The sequence below is a fragment of the Chinchilla lanigera genome, unplaced genomic scaffold (assembly GCF_000276665.1).
Source record: "Chinchilla lanigera isolate Chin_1 unplaced genomic scaffold, ChiLan1.0 scaffold00009, whole genome shotgun sequence".
Lineage (NCBI taxonomy): Eukaryota > Metazoa > Chordata > Mammalia > Rodentia > Chinchillidae > Chinchilla > Chinchilla lanigera.
Window position 1 is genome coordinate 31,779,701 of NW_004955410.1, and position 17,169 is coordinate 31,796,869.

Genomic DNA, 17,169 nt, shown 5'->3' on the forward strand with positions numbered 1-17,169 from the left:
GGCCCCGCCGCCGCTTCCCGGAGCAGCATGGACGGCGCCGGGGCAGAGGAGGTGCTGGCCCCGCTCAGGCTCGCCGTGCGCCAGCAGGTACCGGCGCCTCGCGTCCGACGCCCGCCCCGCCTCCGCTCCGCGGCTGCTCTGCTCGTCCTCCCCGGCACCCGCTCCCTTCATCCCCTGCTTTGACCCAAGCCCGCGGTCGGCCCCCTTCCCTCGGGGACCCGCGTCTCCCTCCCTGTTCCTGACTCCCTCGTCCGGGCTGGTCAGCGTCCCCTCCCGATCTGTCCTCCGTTCCCGCTCCGCGTCCTGGGTCTGGGGTCTGTGTTCCCGGGTCCTACTGCATAACCTTAACTCGGGTTTCCCAGGATGTGCTGTGCGCTTTGTGCACCCTGGGTGGCCGGGTTCTCAATTCTGACCCTGGTCGCTGATGAGAGGAGCCCGCCGGTTCTCTTGTCTGACGGTCAGACCCTTTCATCTTCAGGATGCTTTGGATGAGGTTTGCTCCTTTTCATCTTCGTTCCCTCAGTACTTTGTTAACCGCAGGATCGGCTGAGAAAAAAAGTTGAAACGTGGGTTTGGGAAGGTGTCGAACTTTTTTTTCTCCTTCGAAGGTTGTGAAGTCATTATCCTTCGCTCCTGTCATCTTTTCTGGCTTCTGAAAAGGCCATCTGGAGCGGGCGAGCTTTCACTTCGTAAACCTGGGAAACTGTGAATATGCTGAGTTACTCGGTGAAGTCATCCTGGTTATGGAACATTTTGAAATTAGGTTTTGCGGAAGGGAGAGGTTTCAGGGAGACTTTGTATAGGCCTCCTTTTCCAAGACCTCAGCGTGGAGATCCCACTGTGTAGAGAACAAGGAACGTGTTTCAGGTGATTCTCAGATCCAGTGAGGCAGCGCCAGACGCCTGCAGAAGGACCCGGGAGATCCAGCACCGGCTTCTAGTGAACGCCGAACGGGTTTCTCCTGCGTTGGCGCCTGATGCAATCGTTTGCCCTAGCTACGGAGGGTGGAACCCTCTCTCGGAAATAATTCATTGGAGCATAGCTGCCGCAAATTCTGTAAATTCTGTCACTTGGCAATCTCTGCTTCCCTCTAGTTTGAGCCTGATTTAGTAGTGTTGCATTTAAAAATTTCACTATGGGCTTAATGCTTTTCTCTTCTTTGGCATCTGATTACTGTGCTCATTCTCTTTCTCCTTCCACTCCCCGAATTAAATTAGGTGTGGTTTCTTTGTCTTAACTGTTGATTTTTTGATGTCTTTCCTTAGAAGGGAGAATACATCTAATTTGGAAAAAACCAAGGCAAACCCCTCCCTCTGCCACGTTAGCTTGGAACTGCAGTGCAAGTTGTCCATCCGTGGTTGTAAGATTGGATCCAGTTAACTGCAGTAAATGCGGAGTATGGAACAGCTTTTCCACACTCCTCCTGTGTAGTGTATTGATTTGTATATTTTGTGTATTCTTTATCTTGGTTTAATTTTTTTGTACTTGTAAAGATATTTTCCTCACTATGTGAGTTAATTTATGTACTGTAGTTTGGCTTCTTTTATAATTTTCCAGTATCATATTTATCAGTTAATTAATCGCCTGGAACTTTGAATCATAGTGAGGCCAATATCAACCAGAAGAAATTTAAAGCTTCTCGATTTAAACCCGTTTATTTGCATATAGGGAACTGAGACTGTCTTCTCGGTCCATTTTACATTTTTCCATTGTGAAGTTTATGCAGTTGAAGACCTCTAGGGAGGGATTTTTAAGGCGTTTAACAACTATTCTAGCTCCTGACATACATTTCATATAAGTTTTCTGACTTGGAAATTGAATGAATTGAGCCTGTCACTTAAAACAGAAAACACAACCAACTGATAATATTTGTGGTCCAAAATAAAATTAAAGCCTTTGGGAGGGAAATTTCAGAATTTTGAAAAATTTTCATTGGTTAAATTTCAGACTTACAGCTTCACAGTGTTTAAAGACTTTGATAAGATGAGCATTGATATTTACAAGTCTGGGCTAGGTATATTAAGTGGGTTAATGTTTGGGAGGGCTGCATAACTCATCTAACCAATTTTCTAAATGAGGAATGTGTGATGTTAAGAGACAAGGCATTGGCAAAAGATCCCTCTAAAGTCCAAGATACACCCATGGATTTAATGTAGTAGTAAGTTCAGTGCTACGGTTTTGGAGTTAGGAATAACTTTTAAGATTAAAACTGTTTGTTGGAATTTGCTGTAATATCAAAGAATATTCACAATTACCTGAAAAGCTTAACATTCTCCTCCCTTTCCCATCAGTGTATGATTCTCTTGATGAATTTTATCCAGAATAACCGTATTGCAAGAGAAGCATCTAGGTGTCTTCTTTGAAGTTACAGATTACTTTGCAAAGTTAGAAAATTTTTTCCACAAACAGTATTTTCATTAAAATTTTATTTTTATACCTGTTAGTATATTGAGCTTTTATTATTTTAAATGAATTGATACATTTTAAAATTATGTGTGTGTATGTGTGGGAATTACACTGAGCTGTACATCTCCAGCCCTTTTTTGAACTTTGTTTTTTTTCAATTTTGAGGGAGGATCTTTCTTACCTAGTTAAGTTGCCCAGACTGATCTTAAGTTTGCAGAATTTGCCATCCTCTTGCGTTATTGTCCCAGAGTGCTGGGATTACATGTTTGTGCTACCACACCAGGCTAGAAGTTTCTATTTTAATTTCTAAAACATACACTCCTATACTTACAATGGGGGTGCATCCGGGTGGACCCATTACAGGTGGAACCTGTAAGCTGGAAATGTGATACACTTAACCTGCCGAAGAATATCCTTCCTTCGCAACGCAGTACGCTGTCACTGCACACTGTCACTGTGGAGTGTATCTGTTTACCTAAGGGATCATGTGGCTGACCAGGAACCACTACTCACTGTGGCCCAGCATCACGAGAAGGGCTCTGGCCTGAGAGAAGATAAAAGCTCAACTGAAAGTAGTTTCTACTGAATGTATCACCATGATTCAGTCAGAAACTTGTGAGTTGAAGGATGGGTAAGCTAAGAACTGGCTGTACTCACATAAACAAAAGTAACTGTCAATAGCTCACATAAATAAAAGCCTTGAGAGGCCTCAGCGATTTTTAACAGTAAAATGGGGTCTTGAGACCACAAAGTTTTAGAACTGCTGTTTAGAGGAACATAGTATCTGATTTATATGAAGATAGGTTTGGGCTGCTGTGTGGGACAGGCCCCTCCCCTGGCCTGTTGTTTCCTTTACAGCCCAGGCTTCTCCCTGTATCTGCTTTCTCATTTTCCATTCATTCTTCTGTCCCCTGCACTCTGCCTTTGGCCTTCATCACTGTGTTTGGCCTGCACCCCAGAAGGTACTTTTCTGTGATCATCACGTTTTATCTACCTTTGGCACTTAACTGTTGAGCTGTGTTGCTTTTCTTTCCCTTTGGCTTTGTCTAAATGTTACATGAGATTAAGTGGTTGAGGAAGTGTGTCTTAATATCCCTGGGTGCAAGGAGGACCAGTGGCAGTGACTTTTTACCTGATCTGGAGGTTCAGACAGAAAATACTGTAGAGATTGGGTGAGGTGTGGCAATGGCAGTGTCTGGTCTGGAGACACAATTCTGAAATGATTTAGGTGGATGGAGTTGAAGGCTCTCATAATGTAGCTATTGTAGAGAAACAGAACCAAGAAGGATTTAAAAAAGAAAATCTGAGGAGGCACTTCATGATTGTCAAGCTAGGAAAAGTTCTGAAGAGTTGCTAGGTGGGGTTTCTTTATACCCCTGCTTTTGGCCACAACCATGCTTATTTTTTTTCGTTGATGAATGACTGCTGGTGCAAGATAGCCTACTAATTCTGAGTACAGGTTCTAAAGTTACATTTCTAGAGTTCACATCCTGGCATTGCTGTCATTAGCTGGTAACCTTAGGCAAATGATTTAACCTTTCAGTAGCCAAACTTCTTCATCTACGCAGTGGAAATGGGTTTTTAAACAGTAAAGTGGAAGTTCATGTAAGGTGTTGACAGTGCTGCCTGTAGCTTGTGTTAAGTTCATGGTAAGAATGCTAGGTATTTTTCTGAGCTGGTTGTTGCTGATTGGCGTGCTGGTTCCTTTTATCTTTTACAGAGCTGGGAAATCCAACCCAGGGGCTTGTGCATGCCAGACAAGGGCTCTACCATTGAGTTACATCCGCAACCCTTTCTTTTTTTATTTTGAGAAAGGGTCTCACTAAGTTGTCCTGGCTGGCTTAACTTTGGGAACTCTCCTCTCATCTTGAGTAGTTGGGGTTACGGAAGTGCACCACTGCTTCTGGCTCTTAGAATGCTGGTTCCATCATGCTATTGCTGGTGTGGAGCTCACCTATTTTCTTAAGATTGTCAGTTTGATAACATTTTGAACTTATATAAGAGAATTTGTGTCTCCTGAATTTGGTAAGATAATAGAAAATCTTCTAAAATGATTTCTTGGGGGAGTCTTTAAATTATAATGCACTATCTAAATCAGTAATATAGGAATAGATGTGTGGGTAACATAATGTATGTTTTAGCATTTCAATTTTTTTTTCTGTAATTGAGGGGACAGAGTAAAACTTGAATCTTAGTAGTAGTGATAAGATTTCATGTGAAGAGCTTTGGATTTTTCTCTGCTTTTTCTAAACTAAGAATGCCTACAAAGCTGCTGCTTAATCTAAAAATGGAAAATGAAAATTTTATGAAGTTCTTTTAAGTAGTTATGAAATATTTAGAAATCTGAGATGAATTTGTAATCCTAGCAAAAACCTTCTAGCCATACGTATAAAGTCAAACATCAGTAGGTGAGGAAATGGTTCACTCACCTACTGTCTATTCTCTTTTATATACAGGCTGTTAGCTTTTTTTTTTTTTTTTTTTTTTTTTTTAGATGCGGTCCTAGGAAAGTGTGTGCCCGATTCAGGCGCTTGTGCCACTGAGCTATATCCCAGCCCACCAGGCTGTTAGCTCTAATTTTTTTTTTTTTTCAGTTTTTTGAGACAGGTTCTCATCATTTGTAGTCCAGGCTGGACTTGAACTGACGATATAGCCCAGACTGGCCTCAAACTCTCGAACTGATGGTATAGTCCAGACTGGCCTCAAACTCTCGAAGATCTTCCTGCTTCACCCTCCTGAGTGCCGGGATTGCAGGCCTGGGCCACCATAGCTGGCTCTAACATACATCTTAATGGCAAAAATTTATGCAGGAGCTAAGCATCTAGTTGATGTTTCTTAACAGTAATCTAGAGATCTTAATATTTCACATCATTTATTTAATGTGTACACAGAAATGCCCAAAATACAGTTAAGTGGTGAAGAAAAAATGAATAATAATTAGAAATAGGAACCCTGAAGTACTTTCGTTCCTTGTATTGGTTACTTGCAGTTCTTCTAAGGACTGGACCTATATAAATTTACTTGTTTCATTATTTAGGATAAATGCAACTGTTTTCTTTCTTCATTGGAACTTCAGAGATGGTGAAGTCCATGCCAAAATCCTCATTCTCACACCACTTCTTGTGATAGCTAGCCTGTGTTTGAATTTATGTGCCTATTTCTGAAAACAAGAAGTGATTCAGAGCAATGAATTTTAAGTTCTTCCTACCTGCTTGCTTATGGCCTGGCTTGCCAGTGCCTTCTGAGAGCTCCGGGAGAAAATAGATGGAGTTGAGAGTGCCCACACTTGACATTGGGAATGGGGCATGATGACAGTGAAGAGAAGGACTTCTTTCTGACAGTCGGAAGGAGGTCCTGTTACTCTTCACAATAAAGGCTCTTTTGGGCAGGCCTCTTATCCCTGGTCAACAGCTCTGTCAGGGAACACCTGTGAGATAGGAGATGGCTTTCCTGACAGGTAGAGAAAGGGAAGGAACCACTAAAACTATAGATACTACTGAATACTGAGGACCTGGTACTGTGCTAGGTTTAGGCTGTGATATCAGTCAGCGAGCATTTGAGTGCCAGAACTGACATACCAGAACTCCTGTCCTAAGATGCATGTAAACTAAATAAGCCAATGTATCTATACAGTGATTTCAGGTATTGTAATGAAGAAGATAAAATGAAAGTAGAAGATGACTGGAATGGTGCTTTAGCTAGAGAGGTCAGTAGAATAGAATAAGGATTGGCAGTATAATATCAGGAATGAAAAGTAAGTTTGAATACATTTATAATAAAAAATATGTATTTAAGGATGCAATTTCTGGGTAGGACTCCACTGGGAGTTGTGATAAACTAAGCAGATGCTTATACCTGTACATAAATTTACGGGGAGTACAGTTGCTATGAATATATGCTGATCAAGGTATATGATGATAGTTGCTTAGATACCAGCAGCAATGCCATTGGTGATATGTTTTGTTTGTTCAAATAATGAAAAGCTTTACCCTTGAAGAATAAACACCTAGTTGTAAAATTCTGAGCAAACTAGCTTTAGTTTTCTTTTAAATTATTCGCACATGTGCATCCCTGAAAATTCAGTGTGCTAAAACTGTAGGAAAATACTTTGATTATATGTAAGTTTTAGGGTCAGAAAAATATACTCCCCCTCCCCACTTTTAACCTCTTGCGGGAGACATTCTGTTGAATAGGGGACCACCTTTGCGTGAGGGGAGTAGGTGGGAGCTTGGAAGATGACAACAGCAAGGGGAAGAGGTGAGGGGCCCTTCAAAGGAAGTGAGGGTCTTAGCAGGAGGGAAGAGGAATGGGGAGGTAAGGAGAGCATCTGTCCCACAGATGCTTGTTCTTCTTTATTTAAAGTTTCTTTTACAGCTCTTGAGGAACAAGGGAGAGATCAGCCTCTACTGGAGACAGCTTTAAGAGGAACATGTCCTTACTGAGCACTTGGGGCTGGAGTAGTTAGCAGCGCCTCCTGAATGGTGTGGTAGAATGTCACCCAGTGCAGGGGAACCTTTGAGGTGGGAGGATGATCACTGAAGGCAATGGGTAGGAAAAGCCACCCAGTTAGGGTGGCTTTGTGTTGTGTTGTAAAATAAGGCTTATAAAATGTGATAACATGAATTAGAGCAATTTGGAGCCAGGTCTAATACTAACGTAGGTATCTGTGGACTGGAAACAAAGCACTACTGTGTGTAAACAGCCTAGTCTGAGTGTGGATTTTGTTCTGTGTATTTAGAGTTTCTTGTGCTTCTCACATCTGGGAAGCAGCATCATTGTGCTTCCTACATGTCTGGAAATTTTATAGTCATTATGTTTTCAAATATTGCTGCTTACGGTTTTTCTTTATTCTTTTACATTCTGGTTGGATAAATCTTAGACTCTTTCCTGTCTTTTTATCTCATATTTTTTACTCTTTCTGTGCTGTGCTGGTTAATTTCTATTGGTCTTTTCCTCAGTCACTAGTTCTCTCTTCAGTTGTGTCTGATCTGCTATAGAACCTATTCCATAAGTGTTTTTTAAGTTGTGATTCATTTCCACATGATCTATGTGATTTTTTCAAAATGCCTCTTCCCCCTTTCCCTATCTCCACCCACTCCCACTCCTGAAATCCACTATTTGACTACAGTTGTTTGTTAACATGTCTGTACATTTATCTGGGTAGTAGGTGCTGAGGGCAGAGACCTTCAGTTATTTATGACATCTCACATAATAAACACTTGAACTGTATTATTCTTCCATCAATACTTCTTTAGGGGCACACTTAAAAACACATTCTGCAGTGACGGGTGGAGTGGCACACTCCTGTAGTCTGAGCTACTTGAAAGGCTGAGGCAGGGAATCACTTGAGCCTAGGAGTTCTGGACCAGCTTGGGCAGGGTAGCGAGATCCCATCTCAACCCAGGCCTCCCTGCCATACATTGCTAACATTTCTTAACTTCTGAAACCAGTCCTGAATGTAAATTCTCTTTGTTGGCTAGGGGGATCTTGTGCGAAAGCTGAAAGAAGATAAAGCACCTCAAGTAGATGTGGACAGAGCAGTAGCTGAGCTCAAAGCCCGGAAGAGAGTTCTGGAAGCTAAGGTGAGCACTTGGATGATGAAATAGGATGCTGTATAGAATTGTTCTTCTTTATTTAAAGTTTCTTTTACAGGTCTGGAAAAGTTTCTGAAAAAAGTATCATTTGATTTATCTGTTTTGTTAAGAATACCTTTTCCAGAAAAAAAAGAAAAAAAAGACTCAAGCTATATCATGTATAGATACAAATTCCATATAATGAGTGTTATGTATATCTAAAATGTGCCAATACAATTAATGAAAAAAAAAAAAAAAAGAATGACTTCTTCTTACCTTGTAGCCCTCCTGACCCCTGATTTCCTCCTGCCCTCTTCCAACCTCATTCCAGTCACATCCTAGGTGTAATATACCTCATGAATGTCCTGGAACTCACCAAATTTAAGTCACCATTTTGCTACAGTGACCCACCAAAAATTCAGATATTGCCTATTATTGCCTGTGTTTAAATAAGCTTAGTCCTATAATTTTAGAAATTATTATATACTTTCCAACATAATTAAGTAGAGGTATGTTTTCTGCCTCTCAATGGAAAACTGACGCCTTTTAACTTTTTTCTGCTTCTCAAAATCTTGTCTGATAAATTTTATATTGAATTCTGCTGAGTAATAAACTAAACTCGGATGTATAAGTTCAGAGTGCCGCTCACTTCTCACACTTTTTTAATTTACTCTTCTGCAGGAGCTGGCATTACAGCCCAAAGATGACATTATAGACAGATCAAAAATGGAAGATACCTTGAAGAGGAGGTTTTTCTATGATCAAGCTTTTGCTATTTATGGAGGTAGGGGACTGGTGAAAGGACAGTTGTGTTAGTGGCTTTAGATCAAGAACATGGCTTGCGGTTTGGTATCTAACTGTATCAGGCGCAAAACACAGAGGGTAGATATTTTGCTTTTGTTTATAGTTATCACTTGGTGTGGTACTTACTTTTGTCCACCTGTTTATTTTTGAAGACTCCCTTTTTTTTCTATTAGGTTGTAGAAATTATTGTGGACCTAGCTATTAAGCATGTGATGTGTTTGTATAATTATACAGTTATGCACTCTTCTTAAAATGTATCGGGGGCTTAGGAGCAGTAGAGGACCGTGTAGTGTTGGCTGGTTCTGTTGTTCCCTCTACACAAGGGAGGTGGTAGAACAGTCCTTGGATTATTCTTTATGGGCGTCTGCCTGGAGAATGGATAAATCAGCTTTCTGAATGCCACAGGTCAATATAATTCATTGATTAAAATGTAGAGCGATATATTTCATACTCAACAGAGATCATTTCAGCCATATTAGAGTTTTAGTACTTTACCACTGGTAGTTGTTTTGGTTTGGGTAAGGAAATCTCTAAGAGTTAGTAGCTTCTTGAGATTTAAACAGTGGCTCAAATACCCAAAAATAATGTAGAAGACTGGGGGCTGAAATTTTACATCGTTGTCATCAGTTTCTGTGACAAATTATTTTCTTTTTTCTCTGGCAGAAAACTATCTACTTTTTCATTCTGTTTCTTGGGCAAAAGCATATGGGGGAATTTTTAGTGTCTTTAATTTGAGGCTAATCCTCCTTACAGAAATAGTAAATGGAATAAGAACTTCTAAAATTTTACTTCTGTCAGAAGGGGTTTGAATTGTTTGAATTTAAAGACCTTTTTAGGAGTCTGTGAAATCTTAGAGGTATCATTTTCTTGTGTCTTGCTGTCATTTATTCAGTGTGACAAGCAAAGTACACATTTTCCTTGTGTGTTTTATAGGTGTCAGTGGCTTATATGACTTTGGGCCAGTTGGATGTGCTTTGAAGAACAACATTATTCAGACCTGGAGGCAGCACTTTATTCAGGAGGAGCAGATCCTGGAGATTGACTGCACCATGCTCACCCCTGAGCCTGTTTTGAAGTAAGACCCAACTTTGAGGTGGAAGTTTTTTATTGTACATATTTAACTTTCTGATGACAAAAGCTACCAGTGTTCAAAATCTGAAAAATACAGAAAAACAAAGAAAATATGTACCTCTTACTCACAGGTAGCTTTTTAAAAGTGTTTATGCTTCCACTCTTTTTTTCCCCTGTATGTTCTTCTGTATTTGAATTGTTACCACACTGCTTTTTTTTCATTTAATGTAAATGAACATTTACTCATGCAATTAAATATTCATCTAAAGCATTTTTAATGACAGCATAGTGTTCTGTTTTTGGCTATGCCGTAATTTAGTTAGTACTGTATTGTATAAGGTACTTTGAATTTTGATTGCATTGAGCATCCTTATTTCTGGGGTTTTGTTTTGTTTTTTTGGTACTGGGAATCAAATTCTGGATCTTGGGTTTGCCAGGCAGGTACTGTGCCACTGAGCTATCTCCTTGGCCCCATTTGTGGGTTTTTGAGTGTATCCCTGATTATCTCCTCAGTCTTAAGTTTTCAGAAGTTGTGAACAAAGATGTATATGTATTTTCAATACTTACTACTTCATTGACATTTCAGTGCAGGAACTTAAAGATTATTTCTAGCAAATAGTTCAGGATTCAGTAACTGACAGGAATTTTTACCATTTTGTAGTGTCATTATTGGGGCTGGGGATTTAGCTCAGCGGCAGAAGCGCCTGCCTGGCAAGCGCAAGGTCGTGAGTTTGGTTCCCGGTACCGGAGAAAAACCAAAAAAAAAAAAAAAAAAAAAAATTGTAGCTTCATTATTCATTTACTACTGCTTAGTAAAGAAGTAATTTTTTTTATTAGCACCCTTTGGGTTCTTCTGACACTTTCAGCCAGTTAAGAGAAAAGAAATTCCTGGTGATGGGTCTGTAAAATAAGGACTCCTTATTCTTTTAGGTACTTGTTCCACCAAGAACTGTGCAGAGATTTATCAGTGTTGTTATAGGTTTCAGTGGCAGGAAACTCTCCCTAAGGTCAGTGTCTTATCCTGAGCCATCACGAATTCTTGGCAAGTCAGATTCCTGATGAGTTTGGCCTTATTAATAAGGTCATGTATAACAATGGCATAAGCAGGAATTAGTTGTTCCTAAAATGTAGTACAGACTTTATGACAGTTTGTGAAACGGTATAAGGTAGTTAACATCTTTCTTCCCATAGAAACTTGGGAGAGGATAAGAAAGACTTGAGGAAGAGTTTTCTCTGGCACATAGTACTGTTTTGTCATGGATATATCATTTTTATAGGTATGGGAATTTCCATCTTGTAGATACACAGATATAAATCATGGGCAAACATTGTAGGGGGTGTTGCCTTATAGGAATACAGTGGTACCTCAGTTCGTGAACTTGATCTGTTCTACAATTTTGGAAGAGATGGCCGTGTTGGTGTTTGTGGGGAAGGTGACTGTGGTTGTGCTTGTCACCTTTCGCAGTTTGCAAACAAAAACAAAATTTTGCCAAATGCTTCTGTTTGCAGACCAAATTTTTTGCAAACAGAAGCATTCCTGACCGGAGGTACCACTGCATGTATGTATTGATTTGTATGAGAATGACAAATTGCCTTGGCATTTTTTACCTTAGGACCTCCGGCCATGTAGACAAATTTGCTGACTTCATGGTGAAAGATGTAAAAAGTGGAGAGTGTTTTCGTGCCGACCATCTATTAAAAGGTATGGTTCTCCATCTCCTTCAAGGAGAACTGATCTAAAACAGGGTTTAAGTTAAACTTTCTCTCAAAATGTTTTCTTTTTTTCTTCCTGAAGGTGTAACAACCAGTAAAGTACACAGATCTTAAGTGTACAGATCAAACCCCTTATTTTAAAAAATTATGTACATATTTTTAGTTAAATACAGAAAAATTTTCTAATTAGCAAGTAAATCAATACAGTGCTGCAACTGTCCCTGTAAAATCAGTTGTAGGATTCATATAAATTAAGAACATAAACCTTACATTTATTTTTTAATTGCCCAACATTGAAGCTCAGAAGTGCTTTTTCCCATTGAGTGACAATGACATATGTCAATGCTGTTCTTGTAGCTCATTTACAGAAATTGATGTCTGATAAGAAGTGCTCTGCTGAGAAGAAATCTGAGATGGACAGTGTCTTGGCCCAGGTGAGGACTTCAGAGATGCTGTCAGAGTGACCTGGGCAGGGGCTGTCTTTCTGCATGTGATAACTGTTGAATTCCATGTCTGTTGATCTTGGCCACCATCGTAAAGAAGTAAAGTTTGCTTCTGTCTCCTGGAATCTCCTTTTCTTGACCTTTGGTGACTAATCCTTGATTTCAGGCTGAACTGCCACCTCAGTGTAAAGCAGTCAGTTATCTGTCCTTGGGAATCACTTTTCTGGATTTAATAGTTAAAGGCAGTGAAGTCACTGCCAATGAACAGTGTTCTGTGTTGATGTGGAGTGGTGTGGAGCTTTGGGGGCTGGTGGCTTTGTGACATTCTGTCATCAACCTCTGTTTGGTTGGACTGTGACTGATTTTGTGCTGTTACTCTTTCCTTTTTTTTTTTGATACTGGAAATCGAACTCAGGACCCTGGGCTTGCCATGCAGGTGCTTGTGCCATTGGGCTGTATCCCCGGCCTGAGCTGTTACTCTTAAAACATACTTCTCTACCCTTTTTTTAGTTTGCCTATAATCCTAAAATTTTATAAATTGTACTTGATTTGACAAATACAAGAATAGCAAAATGAAAATAATTTATTCTGGCCCTTTTTCCAAGTGTAAAAGTACCTTCTGTGTCAGTAGTTCTTTATCTTTTTTTGTGTGTAGGGGGCTGTTCACAGACTTAAGAATTTGGTGAGGGGCCTGTGGATGTAACTCAGTGGTAAAGCACTTAACCTAACATGTGCAAGGCCCTGGGTTCAGTCCCTAGCACTGAAAAAAAAAAAGTTTTATAATGAACACTGCACATCCTCTTCCTAGGAACATACACATGTCCATAAATATACACAAATTACTGGTTTCTCACCTCAGCAGTGAAATGTTCCATTTACACAAAGTACATATTTCTCCAATACCATGTTTAGTCATAAAGTCCACTAAGGCTTACCTCTTAAATTTTAGTGCTGTGTTTTCTTTACATTGATACATCTGAAGCTGAATATAGGGCTTCTAACATCGTGGTTTTTTTTCCTCATGGGAGTTACTGGGTACTTTTCCACTGTTGGCCTAATTGTTTTTAAACATGCTAATTTTTCTCTGTGATATCTAGGTTTCCAACATTAGCTGAGAAATTCTTTTCTTCGTTTAAATTGGACTCTTTCTTAATCTGGCTAGTGAATCATGTGCCAGTTTATTTTGGCCCTTGTGAAGTATATTTAATCCTGTGCTTGAAGCTTGTGGTTTAGAAAAGACTCCTTGTATTTTGACACTTTTATAGCCACACATTCATTTTATTTCCTTTTTCCAAAGGCTTAAGCTGTATTAGAAATGAATGAAAGATGCCCCTAATTACCCATAAATTCTTCCATTTCTTATTCAGAATTTCAAGCTTTCTCAGGTTTTGTTTGTATATTTCTTTGGTTGTCTTTGATCCTAATGGTTTCATTCATTTTCATGTAAATTATTGGAATTCAGAAGTACTTGATTTGATGAGTTATAATTTATAGTTTGAGCACTGGCTTTCTGTTTTGTTTTCTAGGGGAGCATATATGTGTGTGTGTGTGTGCACAGCTGTCAGTGTAATGCTCAGTGACAAGTAAGGGGCCCATGGGAACTGTTCAGCATTTGGAAGTGGTAGCAGTAGACTCGACTTAAGCGCATCAGTTGTCTGAGCACATAGTGGTGCTTGCTGCACCTCATTACGCTGTTGGTTCCTTTCTGACTCTCAAGCATGATAGTTTCTTTAAAGGGCCTCGGCTCACCTTCTGTGATAGGGGTAATTTTGCTTCTGTTATGTGGATTTAATAACTCAGGATGAATTGTCCTTTCTTTTCTCTGGCTGTTTTGGCCAACCCATTTCTGAATGTACTAGTTTGTAAACTCATTTTTAAACTTTCTAAAACGAAAACTCTGAAACATAAAAGTAGGAAATGTAATAAACACTTGTGCACTCATTAAGTCTTCTTCAGCGTTATCAAATCTTTTCAAATTTTTTAAATCTTGCTTCGCTTCTCCCTGATTTTTTGCAGATTTTAGACATTATTTTATTACATCTGTAAATATTTCATTATATATGTATGTGTGCATATATTTGTATACATATATGTATCTATTTAAAAGATAAAAATTCTTTTAAAGTGAAGCGTAATCCTTATACTTTGGGAAATGTTAATAATAATTTTAGCATCATCATATACTAGTCACTGTTCATGTGCTCCTGGCCGATTGTGTTGTGATGGTGATGTTAAAATTTTCAGTTGTTTCTGTATTAGGTGTAGAGGCTTGCCAAGTATTTGTGACAAGAAGTAAGTGGTTTATGTACTTCTGTATGTGATGGCCGTTGTCTGAATCCATTAATTGATTGAGGTCTGAAATGATTTTGTCGTTCCTTTTTTGCTTTGGCAAAACAGAAAATGGGAAAACTTTCCCTTACCTACTATTGCATTTGTTTGAGACACTGTTTGTGAAGAAAAGTGAGAATATGTGCTTGATCCACTCTGCCCAGATCTTGCTTTAGCTGCTTTGGTCACTGCCTAGCAGCTTTCAGAAATGCATATTTAGATCCTGCCTGCCTTACCCTCTTTTCTTTCCTTCTCTGTTATAAACTTACAGATTAAAATACTTGATCTTTTTTAGGTAGTTTCAGTTATTACCTTACTGATGGTTAAATTGTCTCATCTTTGGCTCTCAGAAGTTGGCTGCTGAGTCCTTTCGGTGGAGCACTAGAAGTCTTTGATAACTTCCTTGCTTTTTGTCATGACAGAATAACTACAGGCTCAGATAGTGTATTTCCTGTTTTAGACATGCAGTAAGCCATGCCTCCAAAGAGCCCTTGTCTTTATCAGTGGACGTTGGTTCTAGAACTTTGCAGTGGACTGAGCTAGGGAATTGGTATTTTTTAAAGGTATAATTATCATGAATTAATATTGCTATTTTACTTAAAGTTATTGTATTTTTACTTTATTAACCTTAAATCTGTTCCTTAACCCACATCAAAAATTCCAGTTTTCTGCAATACCACAATAATTATATCAGAATAACAATCCTAGTACCACTGCCAACATTATGAATATTAACAATAGTTTAAACATTCTTTTTGCTGTTTATTTTCTAAGAGGTTATGTTAGCGGTGTACAGTCCTACATGATTTTATTTAAAATCACTTGAAGTCTTTCAGTAGTTAGATAATCAGCTAGATATATGCATGTGTTTTATTTTATTGTGTTTTTAGGTTTTCACTTTTAAAATATATTTTTTAATTATGTCAAATTTTCATAGCTCCAAAGTTAAATCTAAAAAGCAAGGTATAGGCCAGGCATGGTGGCGCACACTTGTAATCTGAGCACTTGGGAGGCTGAGGTAGGAGGATCACCATGAGTTTGAGGCCTGCCTGGGCTACGAAGTGAGCTCAAGGCCAGCCTAAACTACATAGTGAAATCCTGTCTCAAAAAGACAAAAAAAAACCCCAAAATAAGGTATATTCAAATAGTAGTAGTGTCTGTTCCTGTTCCCTCCAATCCCATAAGTAAGCAATTTTATAGCAATATAAAATTATATTGCAGTATAAAATTATATAGCAATGCAAAATAGTAAGCAATATATATATCTGCCCCCTTTTTAGGTGTATGATAGAATTCTATACATAATTTTGTGTACCATGGTGTTTTTACATAACAAAATATCACAGAGGGGTCTCCATAGCAACATGCAGAGCTGTTCTTTATTCCTTGTAATTGGTCATTGTATTCCTGTAGTGGATATCACCAGTCCTTCATTGATGGGCATTTGTGTTATTTCTCATTTTTACCTTTGCAGATTAAGGCTGCATTGAATAACCTTATGTTTATGTCATTTATGTTTTTGCTATTTTATCTTTCGGATAAGTTCCTGGAAATGAGATTCATGGGTCAAAAATGCAAATGTGATTTTGTTAGGTATTACCAGATTCCCCTGATAGAGATTTTGATTCCTTTCTGTATCCTCATAATCTTTTACTGCCTGGTTTCTTTTTTCATTTCTTTTATTGAAAACCACTGTATTTCTCAAATTACCTGAATAACAGAGATGTTCCTCAGACTCTGACTTCTTTCTTAAGCAAGGAGACCAGTTTATATTTATGATATTCATATCTTGAAGGTTACTGGAACAGATTCCTTATGGGTTCTGTAATGACAAAGTATTTTGAGAATTTTTTCTAGAAAGTCCATAGAAAGAGAGCCTAGAAGACTTAATTTTTTAAGTTATTTATTCACATCTGAAACATGTAGTTAGTATGAGTTGTCTATTTGTGGAGTGAAGATGACCTTTGATTTTATGATGGGATCAAAGATGGTCATCCTTTATCAAAGAGGTACAGTGTGCCAGGTTCTATGCTAAACTCTTTATGTATTTTATTTAATCTTCATAGTAGCCCTTCTTAGTAGGATAGATGCTGTGCTCCCATTTAATAAATAAGTAAACAAGCTCATAGACATTAGGTTAGAACTTAATCTTAAGTCACATGACCCATGAATGGTAGGGCTGGAGATATACCTGGGTCTTTCTCAGAGCTTTGGTTCATATGGTGAGAAGATGATTTATTGAAATCTTTTGTTTCTATCAGGAGATTTTAAAAAATTTTAAGTGTTCTTTACTATTACATGGTTTGTTGTAGTCTTTTGAAATTCTCAAACTGGAGCTTATACATCATTTTAGAGGATTTGTCATTGATCATCACTATATAGAATGTACAGAACACTGGAAAATGCAGAGATTAATAGGACCCAGTTTCTACCTTTAAGGAGCTTAATATCTAATAGGAAAGAAAGTTTATGTAGCATATGTAGTTAATTGGCAAGGAAATGTACCTCTTAAGTTTGTTCAGAGTGCTAATATTCAACTTTGAAAAGTTACTTAAGTATATGGTTTCACATTCTTGCTAACCTTTAACTGGACAGAGATATCTTCCTGTATTTTTCATGGTGAAGTGGCAGACATGTGTTAGGTCAGTCCAGAAAGATTGTTTTTTTCCTCTCTTGGGAAATACAAAGTGCATAAACTCGTTGTGATTTGAAACATATGGATACCCTGAAGGTTAGGCTAAAGCTAATGTTAAATTTGATATGAGTTGTAGCAATGGATGAATGGAATTATATGTAATAATTTATCTCATGTCTTTTTTTCCCCTCTGTTT

At 38.6% G+C, this 17,169-nt stretch overlaps 1 protein-coding gene across 1 annotated transcript in view; it reads left to right on the top strand.

Moving 5' to 3' along the window:
* The window catches only part of Gars (glycyl-tRNA synthetase), a gene marked incomplete in the record, with an annotated part of 40,634 nt that overhangs the window by 1,047 nt on the left and 22,418 nt on the right, over positions 1-17,169 (top strand). Inside the window, 6 exon segments of the mRNA XM_005377501.2 lie at positions 1-87; positions 7,887-7,988; positions 8,661-8,763; positions 9,717-9,858; positions 11,468-11,556; positions 11,925-12,001. Coding sequence (XP_005377558.2) covers positions 1-87; positions 7,887-7,988; positions 8,661-8,763; positions 9,717-9,858; positions 11,468-11,556; positions 11,925-12,001 — 600 coding nt within the window.